We start from the raw sequence: 22143 nt of genomic DNA, 5'->3' as shown, positions 1-22143 counted from the left end.
TTTATCCACGGCACTAACCCGATTGGCTCATCGCAATTCTCTCTTGACTGTTTTCTACACTGAGTCTGCCTTATTCCCAGTTGCTTGCAGTACTACAACTATATCCAAGGTTTATTATCAATATTCTTTCTTGTTCTAGTCCAATTCTTACCCTCCTCATCTTCTTCCCACTCCTCTCCAGTTGTCTTTCTGTTCTCCACCCTTTGTCACTACCAACATTGAGGTGTCGTTTTTGTGATGTAATCCTTGCTAGTATTTGTTTGAGTGAGCCTGGAAGTCTGTGCCTACTATATCAGTAGACGCATTTAAACAAACATTTGTGCCCACTCCTCCTACTTCTTGCCTTCTCTCTTCCCTGGGAAAATGTTCCCATTCTCCTCATACTCTTCACTGAACCACGAAGCAGTATCAGAAACACTGAAGTTTCGAACTGCTGCATCATGTGTGGAGTAACGAGTGGGAGAAACAGACTGTTTCATGGCATGAAACTCTCGAATGTTGAGGAGCAAAAAGGTTATAGGAATAGACAAGAAATAGAGAAGAGTGCGGTTTATTACGTAGATTAGCACTGTGGGTAATATAAGGTAGACAGGGTGGAGAGAGAGGAGTGGAGATGAAGGATAGCGGGAGAGGGAAGGAGGAGGGGAGGGTGGGGAGGAACAATGGATGGATACGAGGGAGAGAACAGGAGTTTCACTACGTGAAAACATTCATCTGACGTCTTTTGCACATTTTTACTCTAATCAAAAATAAAGAATATTGTATTCTAGGTGATTTACAATACTAATTCTTACAAACACGTCTTTAAAGCGTATAAAAGCCTGTGTGGCAACTAGTTCCCATACATCGTTGCCAGAGAAAACGACCCACATCACACGAGCAGGCTTGCAGTGAATTTGTGCTGACGACTATACCATAAATATTAATTTTGTCCAGTGTATTAATACTGCACACATGGCAACATTTTCAGCTCATTTTTTCTTCACATTCTCAAGCTGTAAATGATAATATACAGTACCCATGGCTGAAGTAACTAAGCTTAATTACTTCAATTCATTTTCATACCCAACTAATGATCTGTATCTTGAGATGAGCATACCCATCATTATAATGTCAGGGCCCAGGCATCAAAAAGGTGCATCTAAGTGCATACATTATATATCTATAACCACAAAAGTAAATTCTACAGATCAGGTAAAACCAGCAGAGCTAAAACTCACACCATATTCCAGACGTATATATAAAAAGTAACAATAGAATATATATATATATATATATATATATATATATATATATATATATATATATATATATATATATATATATATATATATATATATATATATATATATATATATATATATATATATATATATATATATATATATATATATATGTATATATATATATATATATATGTGTATATATATATATATATATATATATATATATATATATATATATATATATATATATATATAAAGTACTGCTTCTCTGATGGGAAGATAATGCTGCACTTTGAGCACTAAACTTTTTCAATAAATGATACAGTAGGTAAAATTAAGTCTCTGCTAGTCCCATCTGAAACTGCAACCAATCTAGCTACACATACAAATACTGAATTCCTAGCCGATATTTTTTAGTCACATCAAGAAATAAATTTCAAGGAAATGTAGCACCATAATCTTCACTTGCAATGAAAGAAACTCACCGCAAATATAATAAGGCATCAAGTTATAAAGAAATTAAAAATAGCTGAGTAAGTCAAGTATTCATTACTCCATTTTAATACAACCAGTATTTAAGGGGTTAATACTGTTATTGAGGAAGATTTTATTGACTACATGTGAATATCTGATTCAAGAGCACAGAGAGAACTGCTCAGAAGGAAGGTAAAATAGAATTATTCTACAGGATATATTATTCATGGTCTTTTAAAGCCTAGGACATTACCATACGTGACTCACTTAGGGTATTATCTATGAAATAGTTACAGTACAGTACAAGAAATCAAAGGCAAGAGAGTACTGCTATATTACAAGTTGCATAGATAACATGTGATGTTTTCATTGTAAACTTAATGCAAGGCGACTACAAGACCAAACTTGACACAGCTACACTAGCAACCCTTCAGTATTACACACTCAGCTAGTCCAATTCTGATTACCACACCCTTTATACACTTTTTTTTACACTAATTACAGTCATAAGGTAATCATTTAAAACACTTAAGTACAATATACAGATTAAGCTCTGGTAGTAGGGTATTAACAGGTGCCATCTTCAACCAGCAAATGGACTAGCCAGTCAGATATACTACAGGGTCTCTAGGCTATACTATACTGAACAGCTTGCACCTGGTAGCATAAAGGGAGGTGCTCAATAATTTCCCTTTATTACTACCAGCTCAAATCATGGGAGCCCACTCTCAGGGTTGCTTAACCCTACCACTTGCTTTACACAGTGGAATAACAACAAACTATACAATTTCTGCAACAGTTTCATGCTGCCTATATTGTTGCTGGAGAATATACAGCACTGTATGTGAAAACAAATATGGCACCAAAGGTCTATATGATGAAACTCAACATACCTTTAACTGTGATGTTTTCATGTTACACTTGTACTGTTGACTCCCATTATCTGATTTGTGGTGCTGCAGTAAGTTGTGGCATAACATGCAGATTATTGGTTTAATAGCGGTGATATAAGGTGCAGTGCAAGAAACACTAATGAACAAGTTAAGCTTGGCCAGTGTACTGAAAAGCCAAATTCTAGTTATAAATTATTCATTATCCACTGCATTTGCACCTAATTATCAAGCTGTACAAAAATTACAATACAACACTGATGTGTGATCTACGAGGTGTTATACTGATCTATTTAAAAACTGTGGCAATAGTGCTGCATGCTTTACTCATTAAAAATAAAGTGAGCACAGCGTAAGCTTCACTAGAAATAAACAAGATTATTTTATCCTGGAAGATCTTGCTACTGCAGTACAAGATAAGTAAAAATGTTAAGCACTAAATCTATGTCACTACAGTATTACTACTGTACATTGCACCTTTTACAATAATAAGGGCAGAGTTCACAATAATAAAACTACAACACTACTTGGCACAGTTAGAGGTCATAAGTCCAAACACAACACCACAACCTAATTCCATTGTCAGTGATCCTGTGGCATACCTTTACTATCCAGCACAAACCTAAGTGTACACAGAAGATCTTAATAGGGGGGCTACTTCATTACAAATCTTCTAATCCAATATGACCATATTTTTACATGCTAAAAGGCAAGTGAAGTGAGATATTACTCAAACAGCATTCTTTACAAAGAAGCAAACTGAATGTGAAATAGCCCAATTTGATTTTCTGTGAACACTTGGCTAAATTTTACCATTAAAATCTAGTTCAAGAGAGCTTTATGTCACTAAACTTTCCAACTTCTTGTTTTGCTGCTACTGTACTACATTAACACAACAGTTCCTTCATAATATCTGCCTTTAATTTTAAGCTCAAGATAGCTATGAACAATTAATCAAAAATTTCAAATCAGGTTAAAAAATTCTTCATATACCTTTCTAGCTACAAAAAATAAGCCTTGTACAGCTTAACAGACTTGTACATGTTCCTCATCTAAGTCAGTTAGAATAGAAAATACTTTAATATTTATGGCTAAAGTCCAGTTTATTAAATAGAAGAGAATCAATGGAGAAGTGCACAAGTGAACAGGTTAAATGCTTTCTCTATTTTATCTAACATATGTTCATTTATCTGTAATACACAGTACCATGTGATTTACGCTCAAGATTTTATTGCAATGATGATGAAAGACTGAATGAAACAGCATGTTCCTAACTACATACTGTAAAATATATTCTTCACAAAGTACTATGATTAGAAAAATATAAATAATCACCAATCTGACTCTGACTACCTACTTGAGGGATTACATAATCTTTTACACAAGGAGATCCACTTGATAATGGCCACTAATAAAACTCCACATTTATGACAGTTAAACACTTGTCAACAACAATATGGCTCAAAAAAGCTATTGAAATATTGGCATAGCCAATGTTTTTAAACAAGCCTGCAACACTAGGATAACTTTTTTTTACAGTATATTTTTAAGGGTCAAATGTTTTTCAACCCTGGTTACACAGTTCTGGTTGTGTGTGTATCTACTACCTTCAAGACATCCAAGTGCTTTTCAAAATATTTCTGGAAGAGCTTAGTATACTTAAATTATTATGTAATTTCCTCAGGGAGTTCCATTATTCATTAGTATTATCAAACTTAAGACACCACAAAGTTTTTCACAAATGACTGAGATATCAAGATACGTTTTGATTGCACTTCAGCACTGAAGAATGTTTACATCCCTTGATAAATGGGACTCTTACAGACAAGGAATATATGAACAAAATAAAGTGCTCTTGATCATGCTCATCAGTTTGTCAGTCTGTTATTCAAAATAAGGACTGAGATTAAAGGTACTTTATTTTTTCAGAAACTGTTTGACTCTGGAGAAAATAAAGCGAGTTACTTCTTAACTATGCAGTAAAGAGACTCTCATAACAATCATCAATGAACCTTCTACTGGGCACACATCTTCTCCAATATGGGTAGAATCATGTCAAAGGAAGGCCTCTTGCCAGGGTCTTCATTCATGCAAATACGCACCAGTTTTGAGATGTGGGGAGAGATGCCAGGTGGAACACTCACCCTCAGACTTTCCGTTGCAATCTGCAAACAGTGTAAGTATATGGATGAAAATATATCATGAGCTTTAATGATGATGGTAATACTATAAATGCAGTAACACACAACTTACAACAAGCAACTACAATGCATGGTTAAACTGCATGCAGTCAGCCCTTTTCCAAGACTGTAGTTTCACCTCTTTCAACACCTGTGTTTGGAAAATCAGACCTGCAAAAATTTGTCTAAGGGAAAACAGGAGTTAAGCATAAATGAAAATGTTAAAATGCAACCAACATTTTAAAAAATGAGATTGCCAGCTGCACAATTTCTTAATAAACTCGAATCAACCCTGTAAATAACCACCCCTGTAGATCTGACTCACTATTCAAATGCACATATAAGTAAAAAAAAATTTATTACAGGTAAACAGGGTTCTGTTGTTTATACAAGTAAGCTTGTCAAGTTGCTCAGATGCAGGCAAGTATACCAGGGAACATCAAGTCTGCACAGTAATTCGGCTAGCAGAAGCTGATTAACATTCAGTATTGAAATCAAGGTGGAAAAAAATAAATAACTGATAAATGGTATCATGCCAAAATCAGTTTGTTCATAAATAATTTATACTTTACTGGTACAATATAAACACACTGGTAAGATTTCTAATGTTTATTTCCAAAAGTGTGAAACTATGTTTTAAGATTTCCATAGGTTAGGTTAGGTTAGGGGGGCCCATCATCAACTCACCTAATGTAGGGATGCCTTATGGTCTCTACACTGAGTGACAAGCCAATCGGTTTCCTGTACCTAAGAAACCATTTACTAAGCTGGGTGGCTGCCATATAACCAGGGGTTTTGGCCAGGTTGTCTCCCAGATCCCCCTACCTAAAATCACTAAATCATGGCAAATGTTCAGAGAGCCTTAGAGGGCCCAATACCTGCCCAGGGCCCCAACCAATTGGGCAGATTTGCATGGCCATGTTGAATGTAACAGGTGTGAATGTGGAGAGCAAGAGGGTGGAAGTGGTGAATGTGCTCAGGAGTGTGAGATATGCTGCGATGGCGTTGTGTGAAACAAAGATGAAAGGGTGTGAAGTAGAGGAGTGGGAGGCTGTAAAGTGTGTGAGGTCGGGCATGAATGGACGAGGAAGATGCAAGGAAGGAGTTGTTTTGTTGAATGAAGTGAGGCAGAGTGGAATGAGAGATTATAAATGTGTCATCTCGAGGTGTATGCATGTCGAGTTCAAGTTTGAGAAGGTGAAAATGGCGGTGATTGTAGCATATGTGCTGTGTGATGACAGGAGTGAGAGAGAGAGGGAGACAGGTTTTGGGATGAGCTGGATGAAGCAGTGGGAAAAATACCCTGGAGCTATAAAGTGATCATAATGGGCGATATGAAATGAAGAGTAAACACTGGCTGAGGATGACAAAATGGGTTGTAATGGAGTGCCAGGAGAAAGTGATAAAGGGAAGCAACTGAAGAATGTGTGTCACGAAAGAGAGTTGTGCATTTGCAACTCGTATTTCAAACAAAGATGCACATAAATATACATGGTATAAATATACATGAATACATGGTTTAAATGTACATGAATACATAAATATATATAAATATACATAAATATACATGAGGATCATGTTGAAAGGAGCCTGACTGATTATGTGCTCATAGAGAGGTCAATGCTGGGAATGGTTCCCAATATGAGGGCCGTGTGAGGATGATGATGTCTGTCAGATCATATGCTTGTGGTATGCAAGATCAAGCTGAGAGGAGTGAGGTGGACCATGAGAGACAGTAGCAGTCTGGGAAAAAAAACTCTGAAAGTCGAGAAGCTGAGGATCAAAGAAATGGCATATGAATACAGGACCAAAGTAGGGGAGAGGCTAGAATCAGTGAATTAATGAAAAGGATCTGGACAGCCTGTGGAATGCATATAGGGATTACTTAATTAGGAATGCTAAAGCGGTGTGTGGTGTGGCAGGAGTAACAACAAAGAATAAAGGTACGGCATGGTGGGATGAAGAGCTGGACAGCAGTGAAGGAAAAGAAGTGGCTAGAATGGTTACAGGCCAGGGGTTCAATTGAAATAAGAAGTGAATATATTGAGAGCAAGAAGCTTGTAAAGAAACTAGAGGAGAAAGGAGGAGGTAAATGATGATCTTGGAAGAAAAATGAATGCAAATTATTCTGAAAATAGGAAGTTATTCCGGAAAGATGTGCAGAAATGTAGAAGTGACAGCGAAAAGAAGTGTGAAAGTGTGAAGGATGTAAGTGGTAGATTAACCCATGGAGATCTTTATTTTGTTTTTGTTGATTTGGAAAAGGACTTTGACAGAGTCCCTAGAGAGGTGGTGAAGTGGGCAATGAGAAAGCTTGGCTTGGAGGAGTGGCTGGTTAGGCTGGTTATGGCTATGTATGTGGGTGCTCACACCCAGGTGAGAGTGAATGGATATTTGAGTGATGAGTTTTCCGTGAACGCTAGTGTGCATCAGGGGTCAGTCTTGAGTCCCATGTTGTTTATCATGGTACTTGAAGCCCTTTCACGTGACTTTAGAATTGGACTCCCGTGGGAGTTGCTGTATGCTGATGATTTGGTGTTGATTGCAGAGAATGAAAGGGAGGCGGAGGAAAGGTTTAGGAAGTGGAGAGATGGTATGGGGCAAAAAGGTTTAAGGGTAAATGCATATAAAACAAAAGTGATGATATCTAGGGTTGGTGGCAGTACTGTCAAAGACGAGGGAGAGTGGCCATGTGCAGTTTGCCACAAGGGCGTGGGAAGTAATTCCATCTTGTGCGGTGTGTGTGATAAATGGGTGCATAAGAGATGTAGTGGTATCAGAGGTAGACTGTGAGATAATGCTGATTTTATGTGTACGGCGTGTCGGGGTGAACAGGTGGAGATTGTCAGACGTGAAAGGATTGAACTTGCTGGTGAATCTCTTGAGTGTATGGAAGAGTTTTGTTATTTGGGAGACATGTTGTGTGCTGGAGGTGGGGCTGGAGTGAGAAGTGGTTGGAAGAAGTTCAGGGAGCTCTTGCCTCTCCTGACATTGAGAGGACTCTCCCTACGTGCTAAGGGGTCTTTGTATGCAGCATGTGTTAGGAGTGTAATGCTGTATGGTAGTGAGACCTGGGCAGTGAAGGAGGAGGATATTCGCCGGCTCAGACGTACAGAAATGACAATGATTAGGTGGATGTGCAGTGCGTCCCTACGTCCAAGGCCTGGAAGGGCTGGGTTTACGATGGAAGAGTTGAGAGGTAGGATGGGACTGGAGTGTATTGGTGTTGTGATGAGGAGAGGTAGATTGAGATGGTTTGGACATGTGGAGAGGATGGGGGATGATAATTGGGTGAGGAAGGTGAGAAGTGTTAATATTGAGGGTGGGGTTATGAGGAACAGACCGAGAATGACATGGGACGAGGTCATTAAGTGTGACCTCAGGGTTAAGGGACTGAACAGGGAGGCTGCAATGGATCGTGCAGTGTGGAGAGCCGCCATTAGGTGACCACGGCCGACACATGCAAGCATGTTGGAGCCTTTAAAAATGAAAACGAAAACGAAAACGAAGATGAAGTAAGGCCTGGATGGAAAGAATATTTTGAAGTCCTGATGGATGGGAAAAGAGAGAGCAGAGCCGCTGTAAACATGATTGGCGTTTGGGGGTATGCTGAGAAGGAATGTAGTGATAAGAAACGTGACACTTGCACAGGTGAAAAATGCTGTGAAACAGCTGAAAAATGGGAAAGCAGCTGGGGTTGAGGTGTATGCAGAGATGATTCTGTGTAGTGGACAGAGCGGAATGAATTGCTTCTTGGAGATATGTAAGAAGGCATGGATGAGTAAAACTGCCAGCAGAGTGGAAAAAGGTTGCGATAGTACCCCTGAACAAAAATAAAGGTGAGCGAGGTGAGTGCAAGAATTATTGTGGCATAAGTTTACTGAGTGTGGTAGGGATGGTATATGGAAGAATTATTATAGGGAAAGTAAAAGAGATATAAGAAGTCCTGGTGAGTGATGAACAGGGTGGTTTTAGAAGTGGCAGAGGATGTGTGGTTCAAATATTTGCAGTGAGACACGATGGTGAATGTTTTCGAGGAGGACTGTAAGGTGTTTATGGCATTCATGGATCTTGAAAAAGCATACAACAAAGTGGAAGGAGAAAGGTTGTGGAAGGTTTGGCACATGCACAGCGTAGATGGTACACTGCCAGGTGCCATCAAGAGTTTTTATGATGGCAGTGAAGCAAGTGTAAGGGTAAATGGACATCTATGTGAATGGTTCACGATCGGTGAGGGCATGTGACAAAGCTGTGTGATGTTCCCATGCTTGTTCAATATATACAGTATATGGATGGGGTGATGAGAGAAGCAAAAACATGAGTAATGGAGAGAGGGATGGCATTAGTACTGAATGGTGATGGATGGAATGTCTCAAATTTGTTGTATGCTGAAGATGCAGTACTCCTTGCAAATACTAGACAAGAACTTGGTAGACAAGTGCAGAGTTTAGCTGATGTCTGTGAGCATCGTGCCTTGAGAGTAAATGTAGAAATGAGTAAAGTGATGGTTACTGAGAGAGAAGGTGGCTACCAGAGTGAGGTTATGGTGAATGGAGAGAGACTGAAAGTGGTGAGAGTTCAAATACCTGGGTACAGTGATATAAAAAAAAAAAAAAGAGAGGAAAATGTGCAAAAGAAGTGGAAAGCAGAGTGATATAAGGTAGGAAAGTGGCTAGTGCAATGAAGGCCTTGATAAGAAACAGAGGCTTGAATGCTGCAGCTGCATGAAGCTTACATGAAGGAGTGTTAGTGCCAACTATAACATATGGATGAGAGACTATGGTGTGGCATGAAAATGAAAAGTCAGGAGTGAAAGCAGTGGAGATGGGACTGCTGAGGAATGTATCTGGAGTACAGATAATGGACAGGATACGAAATAATGATTCATGAGAGATGTGAAGCGAGGAAGTCTGTGGACACCAGAATCGAAGAGAGTGTACTGAAATGGTATGGTCATATGGAGAGAATGGATAACAATAGGGTGGTGAAAAAGGTATATATGAGCGAACCTGGAGGAGGGAGGAGGCGAGGTAGGGCAAGGAGAAGGTGGAGGGATATGGTGGATAAGTGTGTGCCTTAATCCCGTAAGGGGTGGCCACAAACAAATCGCCTCCATGTAGCCCTGTCCCCCCCCATTTCACTGCCCTGCTCCCAGATCACACTCATCTCTCATATATCCCTCCACTGCATCCCTCCATCTCATCCTTGGCCTCCCCCTCCCTTTCCCCCCTTCCACCTCACTGAAATACTAACTCTTCGTCAGTCTCTCGCTCTCCATCCACTCCGCATGGCCAAACCACCTCAATGTATTTCTCCTAACGCTTCCTATCACATCCACATCCACACCACAAAGCTCCTTCACTTCCTATGTCAGTCTGTCTCTCCATGTGACTCCACATGCTCCTGTCATGTAACTCATTTCCACTGCTCTCACTCTTGACCTGTGTCCCTCCAACAAGAGCCAAGCATCACTTCCATCCATTAGAGCTGGTATCACAATACTGTCATGTAGTAACTTTTTCACTTCCATGCCCACTTCCCTGTATCACTGCTTTCAAAGAACCAGCAACCTTTCTTCCTTGCTGTGCCCTATCAAGCACTTCACCCTCTAAACTTCCATCCTTGCTCATCACACTACCCAAGTACTTAAATGTACTCACATTTTCCATTTCCTCCTCATCCACCCTTACTGTACATTCACTGATTTCATTTCTCTCAAAGACCATAACTTTACTCTTCCCTACATTCACCTTTAGATTCATTTCTTACACACTCTCTCAAACTCAATCGCCAAGCCTTGCACCTCCCCTCTGTCTTCACTAACAACACAGTATCATCCGCAAACAACAGTACAGGGAGTTCCACACACTGCCATCTCTCATTAGGGCCGCACCAACATCCACTGCCCTACCTTGTTTCTCTTTAATAACCCCATCCATATACAGACTAAACAGCCATGGAGACATGACACTTTCTGGTTTCAATCCAATCTACAAATGCAAAAATTCACTCATTTCACTGTCCACACGCACTGCAGCCTAAGCCCCCTCATGCATACTCTTCATGACATTCAGTAATTTCCCATTTACTCCATATATTCTTAATACTTTCCACAATCCTTGCCTATCCACCCTGTCATATGCTTTCCTCAAATCCATGAAGGCTTCATACAACTTCTTTCCCTACCCTAAAAACTTTTCAACTAAAGACCTAAGAATGAATATCTGATCTACACAACCTCTTCCCTTCCTACAACCTCTCTGTTCTTCTCCAACTAATTCCTCTGTTATTTCCCTAACTCTGTCTACCATGTACTTTTCCTATTACACTATGAAAACAAATGCCCCTATGATTACCACACACTTCTTTCTCCCCTTTTCCTTTACAGGGGAATAATTATACCTAACTTAGAATCCTTCGGGACTTTACCTCCCTCCCAGGCCAATCTGCACATCTTCCACATCCATTCTACTACTAACTCTCCCCCATGCTTCGGCAATTCACCATACACTCCAATTCCTGGGGCTTTTCTCATTCTGATTTTCTTCATTGCTTTCACCACTTCCATCCAACCAATTTCTTCCTCTCTTCTCACATCCCTCCTTCTCCCTGCCATTCCTCAGCCACTTATACTCGCATTACTTTCATTCTCTATGTTCAACAATTCCTTAAAGTGTTCTCTCCATTTGCTCACATTTTCTCCCTTCTCCACTAGTAATCTACCACTTTTGTCTTTCACTCCCTGACTAACTTCTTTAACACCCTGTCTAACTCTCTTTTCCTCTTTCAAGAACATTCTTGTACATTCCCTCCATTTTACACTCAAATTCCTTCCAAATTCCTCATCCACTCTCTTCTTACTAACCTTTTCACCTTTCTCTTCCTCTCTACATATAACTTTCCCTTCCATCTCTCAGCTTCCTTCACACCCCTGTTTCTCATCCACCCACTAAATGCTTTCTTCTTCTGTGCCACAGCCTGTCTCTCCTCTTCATTCCACCATACTGTTCCTTGCCATCCTCTTTCGTCTTCTCTTCACCCCACACACCATCTCACATGCCGCACAGATTTCTTCTGTGAATAGCTCGCACACAGTAAGGGATGCTTTCTATTGCGAGATGAGGAGAGTGGTGGCTGAACAGCGAGCCATTGACAGAAGCATTAATGAACAGTATAGAGCCCTCAAGAAAAACTTCTTGAGAGTTACTCATGCAGTATGCGGTTGGACAAGAGGCCCACCAAGACATAAAGTAACTTGGTAGTGGGATGAGGGTGTAGAAGCTGTAGTTAAGTAGAAAAGAAGGCTTTTCCAGGAATGGAAGAAGGATGGTAACAAAGAGAAATACTTGGCTACCAAGAGTAGGGCTAGAAGAGAGGTATACAGGGCAAAGTCTGAGTCAGAGACTTTTACTTGATAACCTAAATCATCGGGAATGGAAGAATATGATATTTAAGGTGGCAAATCAGATGAAGAGGGAGAATAGGTATCATAGGTGAGCAGTGTGTGAAGAATGATAATGGAATTGTAGTGGTGAACAGTACAGATATTAAAGATGCCTCAAGAGGGCATTACAACCAGTTGTTGGGTGAGCAGTCAACTGGGACAGGGAAGGTTTAGAGCCAGAAGATCCAGTGTTTGGCCCTTGGACTTTGATTGAAGCTACTACTGTGAGTGACACAATAAGCAGGATGCAGGTGGGGAAGGCAGCAGGTGTGTCTGGGTTGACTGCCGAAACGTTGAAGGCTCTCAGGAGATGTGAGTGAGGTTAGTCACTAACTTGATAAATATGATTACATATGAGTGTGCTGTCCCAGATGATTGGCTGAAGAGTGTAAATGTAAATGGGTAGAAGGGGAAGGGTGATGCCCTGGAAAGAGGAAATTATACAGGCATAAAGCTTTTAGATCAGATAATGAAGGTAATGGAGAAAGTTCTAGAAGGTATGATTAGAGAAAGGGTGAATTTTGATGAGATGCAGTTTGGGTTTATGCCAGGCAGGGGGACCACTGATACCATAATCATTGTTCAAGAGCTTCAAGAAAAATATATAAGAAAGAAAAGGGAACTGTACTTTCTGTTGATTTGGAGAAGGCCTTTGACAGAGTCCCTACAGAGGTGGTGAAGTGGGCAATGAGAAAGCTTGAGATCGAGGAGTGGCTGGCTAGGGTGGTTATGGCCATGTATGTGGGTGCTCACACCCAGGTAAGAGTGCATGGAGATTTGAGCAAGGAGTTTTCCGTGAATGTTGGTGTGCATCAGGGGTCAGGTTTGAGTCCTTTGTTGTTTATCATGGTACTTGAAGCCCTTTCACATGACTTCAGAAATGGACTCTCATGGGAGATGTTGTACGCTGATGATTTGGTGTTGACTGCAGAAAATGAAAGGGAGGTGAAGGAAAGATTTAGAAAGTGGAGAGATGGTATGGGGCACAAGGGCTTAAGAGTAAATGCAAATAAAAACAAAAGTTATGATATCTAGGGTTGGTGGTGGTACTGTCAAAGATGGGGGAGAGTGGCCATGTGCAATTTGCCACAAGGGTGTGGGAAGTAATTCCATCTTGTGCAGTGTTTGTGATAAGTGGGTGCATAAGAGATGTAGTGGTATTAGAGGCAGACTGCGAGATAATGCTGATTTTATGTGTGGGGTGTGTTGGGGAGAGCAGGTGGAGATTGTCAGGAGTGAAAAGACTGACCTTGCTGGCGAGTCTCTTGAGTGTGTGGAGGTTTTATTATTTGGAAGACATGTTATGTGCTGCATGTGGGGCTGGACACGGCTAGATTAAGCATGTGGGAGGCCCGGGGCCCGCTTGGAAGGGAGGCCCCCTTTCTAACTCTCCCAATGGCATACACCACAGACTGGTAACCTAAATCCTAATATATAAATAGGACACTTTTAGTTAGGAAATACTGAACGGGGACTATTCATCCAATGCTGTAATATGTAATGAATAAACACGAAATGAAATGAACACAAGTTGCTCTGGTGGGAGGCCCCCTCTTGGTGGGTGGCCCAGGGCCCGGGCCCCTTGGGCCCCCCCCCTTAATCCAGTGGTGGGGCTGGAGTTAGCTCTCTGGCTAGGGTGAGGAGTGGTTGGAAGAAGTTCAGGGAGCTGTTGCTTCTCCTGACACTGAGAGAGCTCTCCCTTCATGGAATGGGATCTTTGTATGCAGCATGTTAGGAATGTAATGCTGTATGGTAGTGGGATCTGGGCAGTAAAGGAAGAGGATATTCGCAGACTTAAATGTACAGAAATGACAATGATTAGGTGGATGTGCAGTGCATCCCTGAGTGCAAGGCCTGGGAGAATAAGTTTACGATGGAAGAGTTGATAAGATGGGACTGGAGTGTATTCGTGTTGTGATGAGGAGATGTAGACTGAGGTGGCTTGGGCATGTGGAGAAGATAGGGATGATAACTGGATGCAGAAAGTGAGAAGCGTTAATGTTAGGATTGGGGTTGCGAGGGGTAGACCAAAAAAGACCAGACATGAGGTCACTGAGTGTGACCTCAGGGTTAAGGGACTGAACAGGGAGACTGCCGAGATCGAGCAACAAGGAGAGCCGCCATTAGGTGATCAAAGCCAAAGCCTGCAAGCATGTTGGAGCCCTGTGAAAATGAAACGAGATAAAACCTTCCATGTTCCCCATCATATTTACCCAATTGCCCCTCCACTTCTCTCTTATATTTAGCCTTTTTTCTATCCTCTTGTAACCTTTCTACCCTCCTTGCATGAACTACTTCCTCCGGTCCTTCCCTTCTTCTATTCCTCCATTTCATTTCAGCCTTGACTTTCACCAATAAGTCCACTCTTCCAACCTTTAAATGCTCTTGCTTCCATTAAATACCCTCTCATTCCATCATCCACACACACATAATCAAACTTTGCCTTCCATTCACACCACCCACCCATCTCATCACTCGCCACATAAACGTGTGTATCATTTTGTGTCTGAAGAGGGCACTGGCTATCACCAATCCCCTCCTGGCACAAATGTCCACTAGAGCACTGGCATTCTCATCCACCTCTGCAGGCACACCCCACTCACCAACTACTCCATTCACCTTCACAATCCCTACTTTTCCATTCATATCTCCAATCAAAAACACTCTCTCATTTCTTTCAATCTTTTCCATCCACACTTCTATATTTGTCCATCTCTCTCACTCACTCACACACACACACACACACACACACACACACACACACACACACACACACACACACAACTTTTGTAGTCTTTCAATCTTACCCACAAATCCTTGAGCCAACTGATCCATACTCTTAAATATTCTCCTTCCATCTCTTGCACACAACACTACACACTCCTTCTTTTGCTCTCTCATTCCTACCCACTTCCGTGCATATACCCCAACCATACTCCCATTCTCTCACGCTCTCACCTCTCCGATTTCGTTTCAGTTAATCCACATACATCCATTTTTTGCACCCCCAAGCACCTGGACAATCTCTCTTTCACCTCATCATTTGCACCCCTTACATTCCTTGTCACAATCCGTACCATGTCCTTTGTTCGGTCCTTAATCGTCACCCCTTGGTCAGTCCTGGTCCTAGGCCTCGTTTGTATTTTTAGTTGTTTTCCGGGGAGGGGCACTAACCCTATGCCAACCCACTTGTTGTTATGTATGGAAAACGTATTGGTTAGTCATAAGGTTACCATCCAGCGTTGTCAATGATTTGCTAGTTTACAGAAAATCATTTTGCTTGCCACTCAATGCAGAGCTACTCTAAAAACAGAGTACCACTACATTATGTTGGTGGATGATGGGTGCCCCCACCTATTGATACAGTACAGCAATATAGTACATAGCATACTATGCACTCACCTAGTGCTGGCATCAGTGGGGGGGTAGAACTGTACACCATGCAGTACAGTACAGTGCACTTAATCCTGTGTAGTCTAACAGCAGTAATTTCATGTACAGTAATTTCAAAATCACAATAGAGCACTAGGACACAAAGCACCGAGATGCCACAAGCTTTGCAACAACAATGAGTGAGGCATGGGAGGCCACACAGCAAGTCATAGCACTAGGGCTTTGTCACCGCATGTCACAAGAGCAGAGCGCATTGATACGTCTTCGCTGTACAAGATCCATGGGAGAAAATGAGTGTGACAGTAGACTTAGCATGCCAGGCGGGCCACTCCTACAACACATTCTGATTTGCTGGCATATTGCAGATTTTCCTGGGCGCCGGTTGGCTAACATGTCTAAGCCTGATGATAAGCCTCACCACCAGACATTGCATAGAACCGCAGGTTGCTTCCTGTTTCAGCACAGGATATTACATAATTCCACCTGATATTGCTTTAATACAACCAAGCAAAAAGTACCAGATATTGCACTGGGCTGCATATTGCCAGACACCTCAATCCCATAAGGGGTGGCCACAAACAAATCGCCTCCATGTCGTCCTGTCCCTTACCATTTCACTGCCCTGCTCCCAGCTCACAAACTTCTCTCTTATATACCTCTCCACTCCATCCCTCCATCTCATCCTTGGCCTCCCCCTCCCTGTCCCCTCCTCCACATCACTCACATACACTCTCCTCATCAGTCTCTCACTCTCCATCCACTCCACATGGCCAAACCACCTCAGTGTGTTTCTCCTAATGCTTCCTATCACATCCACATCCACACCACAATGCTCCTTCACTTCCTCATTTGTCAGTCTGTCTCTCCTTGTGACTTCACATGCTCCTCTCAACTCATTTCCAGAGCTCTCACCCTAGACTTCTGTCCCTCCAACAACGTCCAACCTTCACTTCCAAAGGTTAGAGCTAGTATCGCAATACTGTCATGCAGTAACTATTTCACTTCCACATTCACTTCCCTGTTTATCATTGCTTTCATGAAGCCAGAAACCTTTCTTCCTTGATGCAGTATCGCAATACTGTCATGCAGTAACTTTTTCACTTCCACATTCACTTCCCTGTTTCTTATCATTGCATTCATGAAGCCATCAACCTTTCTTCTATTTGATGTATGCTTTCAAGCACTTCACCCTCTAAACTTCCATCCTTACTCATCACACTACCCAAGTACAGGTATACCCCGGTTTAACGATGCAATAGGTTAGGTAAAAACCCATCGTTAGGCAGGGTATCATAATTATCAGGGCAGAATTAACATGCAAAGTAATGGGATGCATTTTTCAGTTTGGGTTTCCCCTCAGCCAAGTCCAAAACCCACCCAAATGAGCCCAAAATCAAGTTTAAAGCCAATCTAAATGGCTTAATAACTGTAAAAGAAGCTAACCTAAGCATAACATGTGTAAGTAACTCCGTAAAACCAACAAATAAGAAACGAAAATCGTCAAATATAAGTCTGGAAAAAATCAAGGTTAGTAAACTGTACCCAAAAATGACAATGTTTACCCCACCTATGGCTAAAGCACACAAATCTTAGTCTAAAAACAGTTCATAAATCAACCTAAACACACATTTTAGTCTAAAATATAATAAAAATCAATAAAAAAAAAATCAAAACCCACTGTTACACCAGGGTTTGGCCATCATTAGGCAGGGTATGGTGGTATTTCTACCCCCATCGTTAAGGCCGGGGTATCACATCTAGGGGTATCGTATATCGAGGTATTACTGTACTTAAACGCACTTATATTTTCCATTTCCTTCTCATCCAGCCTCACTGTACAGTCACTGACTTCATTTCTCTCGAAGACCATAACTTTACTTTTCCTTACAGTCACCTTTAGGTTCCGTTTCTTACACATTCTCCCAAACTCATCCACCAAGCCTTGCAGCTCCCCTTCGTCTTCATTTAACAACAAATTATCACCAGCAAACAACAGTACAGGGAATTTCCAAACTCTGCCCTCTCTCATTAGGGTCACTCCAACATCCACTGCCCTACCTTGTACAGTATCTTTTATAACCTCATCCATATACAGACTGAGCAATGAGAATGGATAATTGAGAGTTTACTGTATTTATTTCATTTGTTTACCATCCTGGTCATATGATCATGCTTCTGTCCGACATGTATAATATGAAGACCACGACCAAACTCAGCTGGTCCAGTGATCCCATGGTTAAAATAAACCAGGTTATAGAGGGTTTTGTTATCACTGCAAGATGAAAATCTCCACTCCTGCTGTTACAGAGCATTTTTTGGCTCAAAACATCATTATCATGCATCTTAGCTGGCTTTTGGTGAGAGCAATGATGAAGGAATTCAAAGATGAGGCTCTACTCAAGCAATTAATTACAAGTGGTGATCATTAACCCTACATCCCCTAACCTTGGAACTCCTTACCTTAACCCCTAGAGAATGCAAATCTCCAACTCTGACTATCCCCCCAGCCACATTCTGGGTCCAATTATTCAACTTTCACCAAGGTAAATTTTGGCCTTATAGATTTCAAGAGCTTTAATTTACACATCTGAAAATGAATACAGTATTTCACTCTCACATCTAATGGTTACTGCACTAACGAGCCAAAAATTTAAAAAGTCACCCCTCGAGTATGAACAGAAATATGAAAATTTTGGAAAATACATTATTTTTGCCCTTTAACCTTACAGAAATCACTAAAATCAATATGAATTATGTGCTTAGGCATGAAACAAGTTGAAGGAAAGAGCACGAAAAAAAAAATAAATAAAAATGCAAGATAAATATACAGTATACGGTACATTCAGCCTGTCTACGTTTGTCGGTATTAGGACTTTACGTAGCAGGACTCAAAACCAGCAACCATCAGACATTGGTTTTGGGGGTTATGCCCATTTCATGTCTCTTTATGGCATGTGTTTCTTCCTTATTGTGCTCTTTTCAGCACTTTCTAATAGCCTAACCATTACTATGTTTATGTTTCTCATACTTACCATAACAGTGTGTACAGGTATACCCCAGTTTAAAGATGCAATTGGTTAAGTAAAAACCCATCATTGGACAGGGTATTGTATCTTGGGTTAGATTTTACATGTAACGTATAGGGATGAATATCTGAACCTTGGGTTTCCCCCAACCATGTCCTTAACCCTTTAACCGCGGGTATTGTTTTGGTCTGACTGTCCTCTCCCGCGGGGGTTTCAGCCAAATGTAAACAAACCTTTAAACCTTAATAACTCTGCACAGAATAAAGCTAGAGAAAAAAATAAGGTACCATTAGAAAGTACTAACCTTCAGCTTTCCATTGATGTAGGTTTCATGACTTTGTTGACTTTCACAGGACGGACAGTGCCGTTAGAAGTGAGGGGTGTAAAATCACTATTTTTCGCTCACACACCATTACCTTCGTTCATACACCATTACCAAATGCCAACCTCATTCTGATAATAATACTATAAACATATATGAACACTGCACATACGATAAACACCCACTCTGTGTTCACTGAGGCAGGTAAAAGGCACTGTAATTACCCGCACTTCACTGCCACATCAGCGGTGTTGTAATCACTATTTTTCGCTCACACACCATTACCAAATGCCAACCTCATTCTGATAATAATACTATAAACATATATGAACACTGCACATACGACAAACACCCACTCTGTGTTCACTGAGGCAGGTAAAAGGCACTGTAATTGCCCGCACTTCACTGCCACATCAGCGGTGTTGTAATCACTATTTTTCGCTCACACACCATTACCAAATGCCAATCACATTCTGATAATAATACTGTAAACATATATGAACACTGCACATACGATAAACACCCACTCTGTGTTCACTGAGACAGGTAAAAGGCACTGTAATTGCCTGCACTTCACTGCCACATCAGCATGTGTTGTCACTCACACAGCTGGAGATAATGATGCGTGCTTGGTCAGGGGTGGGGTGGGGGGCCCAGGGGGTGGGAGGTGGGGCCCCAGGGGGGGGAAGAGGGAGGTGGGGGTCGGCTGGAGTGAAAGAACTTAATAGCTACTCTCCCTTGAAACAATTGGCGCACGGAAAAAATGCGGGGTATTCAAAATATTCACAAACATTCGAGAATGACACCCGCGGTTTGGTCCAGTTTTTGCAACGTCATTCTGGAATGACACCCGCGGTTAAAGGGTTAACCCACCCAAATGAGTCCAAAAACAAGTTTAAAGCCAATCTAAATGGCCTAACAGCTGTAAAAGAAGCTAACCTAAGCCTAACACCTGTAAATAAATCACTAAAACCAGCAAATAGTATTTGAAAATCATCAAATATAAGTCTGGAAAAAATCAAACTTAGTAAACTGTAACCTAAAATGACAATGTTCACCCCACCTATGACTAAAACATTAACCTAAGTCTAAAAACAGTTTATAAATCAACCTTAACAAACAATTTTACTCTATCATCAAAATCATTTTTTTTTAATCAAAACCCATCATTAAACCGTGGTTTGGCCATCATTAGGCAGGGTATGGTGGTATTTCTACCCCCATCACTATGCCAGGGTATTGCATCTAAGGGTATCGTATATCGAAGTATACCTGTATGTATTTAGTGGGTATGAATGGGGTACTTTATGGGGTGGAAGACAATTGACAATTGTCATGGTCGAGCCTGCCACAGACGTCGTAGGACACGCATGCTCATGAATCATATGTTGCATTTGTTTGTGTGCACTTGTGATAGGATTAATGTCATTCCTACTTACAAAACCACTTACACTCTCCAATGAATACACACAACAAGAGCTTATTCATTTGTGTGAGTCATACAAAAAGGTAAAAATATTCTAATCTGGCAAGTCTAGCAACGAGTCAGCTCATTCATCCCTTATAATTTAATGTTTTCTATGTTAATTCTTTAGAAATGAGTAGATTTCTCTCTCTTAATATATGGTTTCAATGAGGAAAGTCATATTTTCCTCCTCTGAGATGATTTACTAACTTAAATTTATTAGTGCCTAAATTAGCCTTCAGTCAACGATTTTGACAAACCGTCCCAAATCCAGGAACGGTCAACAGTCATTTTTTGCCTGCTCTGAGAGAGGTCGGAAGGCTGGACTGAAGTCGAGAGGACGCACGCTGAGAATCTGAGATGTCAGGATCGTACTGTTGTGTTCCCCTGTGCATTAATAGGGGTGGCCATCAATTTCCTCAGATTATGAATGATGAAATTACAAAATAAACAATTTGGATAATATAGTGTCATATACAGTATGTATATATTTCTCAAAGTGGCTAATCAATCCAGAATAGAATATATTCTCTATAATAAGTATATATATAGAAAAATATATGTATATATATAAAAATATGTGCTTTTCACTTTCACTCACAAAGTACACACTGCTTCCCACCCAAATGACTTAACACTCCCACACACACTTCATGACTGGTGTACTACAAAAAGACTCGGAATGGCCTCTTTTATGGTAGAACACAGTCATAACTCACACCTCACTATCAACAACATCCTTCTTGTCCCACATGCACACAAAATCTTTGGTGAAATGAAAGCACAGTAACAGAAGAATTTGGTAATATCTTGCAGCATAAAGCAGTTAGTTAGAAGCTGATCTGTAAAAATATTTATCTAAGACAGCCTTTCTGAAATTATCTTGATGTCCTCAAATGTGAATATTACAAAATCTTGGGTGCCGCAATATTAGTAAACAAAAGCAGAGTCTATCTTGTCCCTGGGACTGTACCTTCAATGCGCATGCGCCACTTGGATATTTGGGATGTTACGAGCGTCGTACCGATTTTTTACTTATACAGTATTGGCTAGTAATCGACTTGAAGAGGGCAATTACAAAGTATTTCGTTCCAACCAATAGTGAGTAATGTAACTCCACCTCTTTCAGTACAATAAAAGACTACTAATGCAAAATAAATGAGGATCTTCGAGTTTATTTGATGCTAGTCTAGCTGGATAAATATTTTTTACGTATTACTATGAAAATAATAAGTAGTTTGCCTTCATTTCTTTTCCATTATTTGAGAAAAAAATAATTCCTCTACACATTACAAACACTAATTTGAATCATAAGTCCACACAAAGATATATTATTAATGATTCATGAGAGTGCGACTGCTCACTGTCAGTGGCAGGCTCGACCACTTCAATGGCGGCTCCAAAGCACCCCATTATTGTAAAATGGAAAATTTGGGTTTGCACTTGGGGTGCCTGGTACCAATTAGGATAATTCACATAGGTTCTGTGTATTCGATATGGTCTAATTCCGTTATCATGCGTCATGTTCAGAATCAATTATGCATGGTAACCAGGGATCGCTGTACTGTCTTTAGCATAAATTATCAACACTGTGGGTCCTGACACATTACTGCATTTTTATATTTAAACAACATATCAGTGGTATCAATGCCCACATTCTCATACACTCACAATATATATAAGCCATTCTCAGCCTGAGATAGTATGTTATGGAATGCATAGC

At 40.7% G+C, this 22143-nt stretch overlaps 1 protein-coding gene across 1 annotated transcript in view; it reads right to left on the bottom strand.

Annotated features, from left to right (window-relative positions):
* Nucleotides 1-4435: 4435 nt before the first annotated feature.
* The window catches only part of Ilk (integrin linked kinase), a 220664-nt gene continuing 202956 nt past the window's right edge, over nucleotides 4436-22143 (bottom strand). The window contains exon 9 of the mRNA XM_080283683.1: nucleotides 4436-4755. Within this exon, the coding sequence (XP_080139809.1) occupies nucleotides 4606-4755 (150 nt within the window). The 3' untranslated portion in view covers nucleotides 4436-4605. The remainder of the gene's footprint in view (nucleotides 4756-22143) is intronic.

Source organism: Coenobita brevimanus, chromosome 98 (genome assembly GCF_032717465.1).
Source record: "Coenobita brevimanus isolate Jiangsu-jjx chromosome 98, ASM3271746v2, whole genome shotgun sequence".
Classification (NCBI taxonomy): domain Eukaryota; kingdom Metazoa; phylum Arthropoda; class Malacostraca; order Decapoda; family Coenobitidae; genus Coenobita; species Coenobita brevimanus.
The sequence above is the reverse complement of the archived record's forward strand: the minus strand, read 5'-3'. Positions and strand labels throughout refer to the sequence as shown.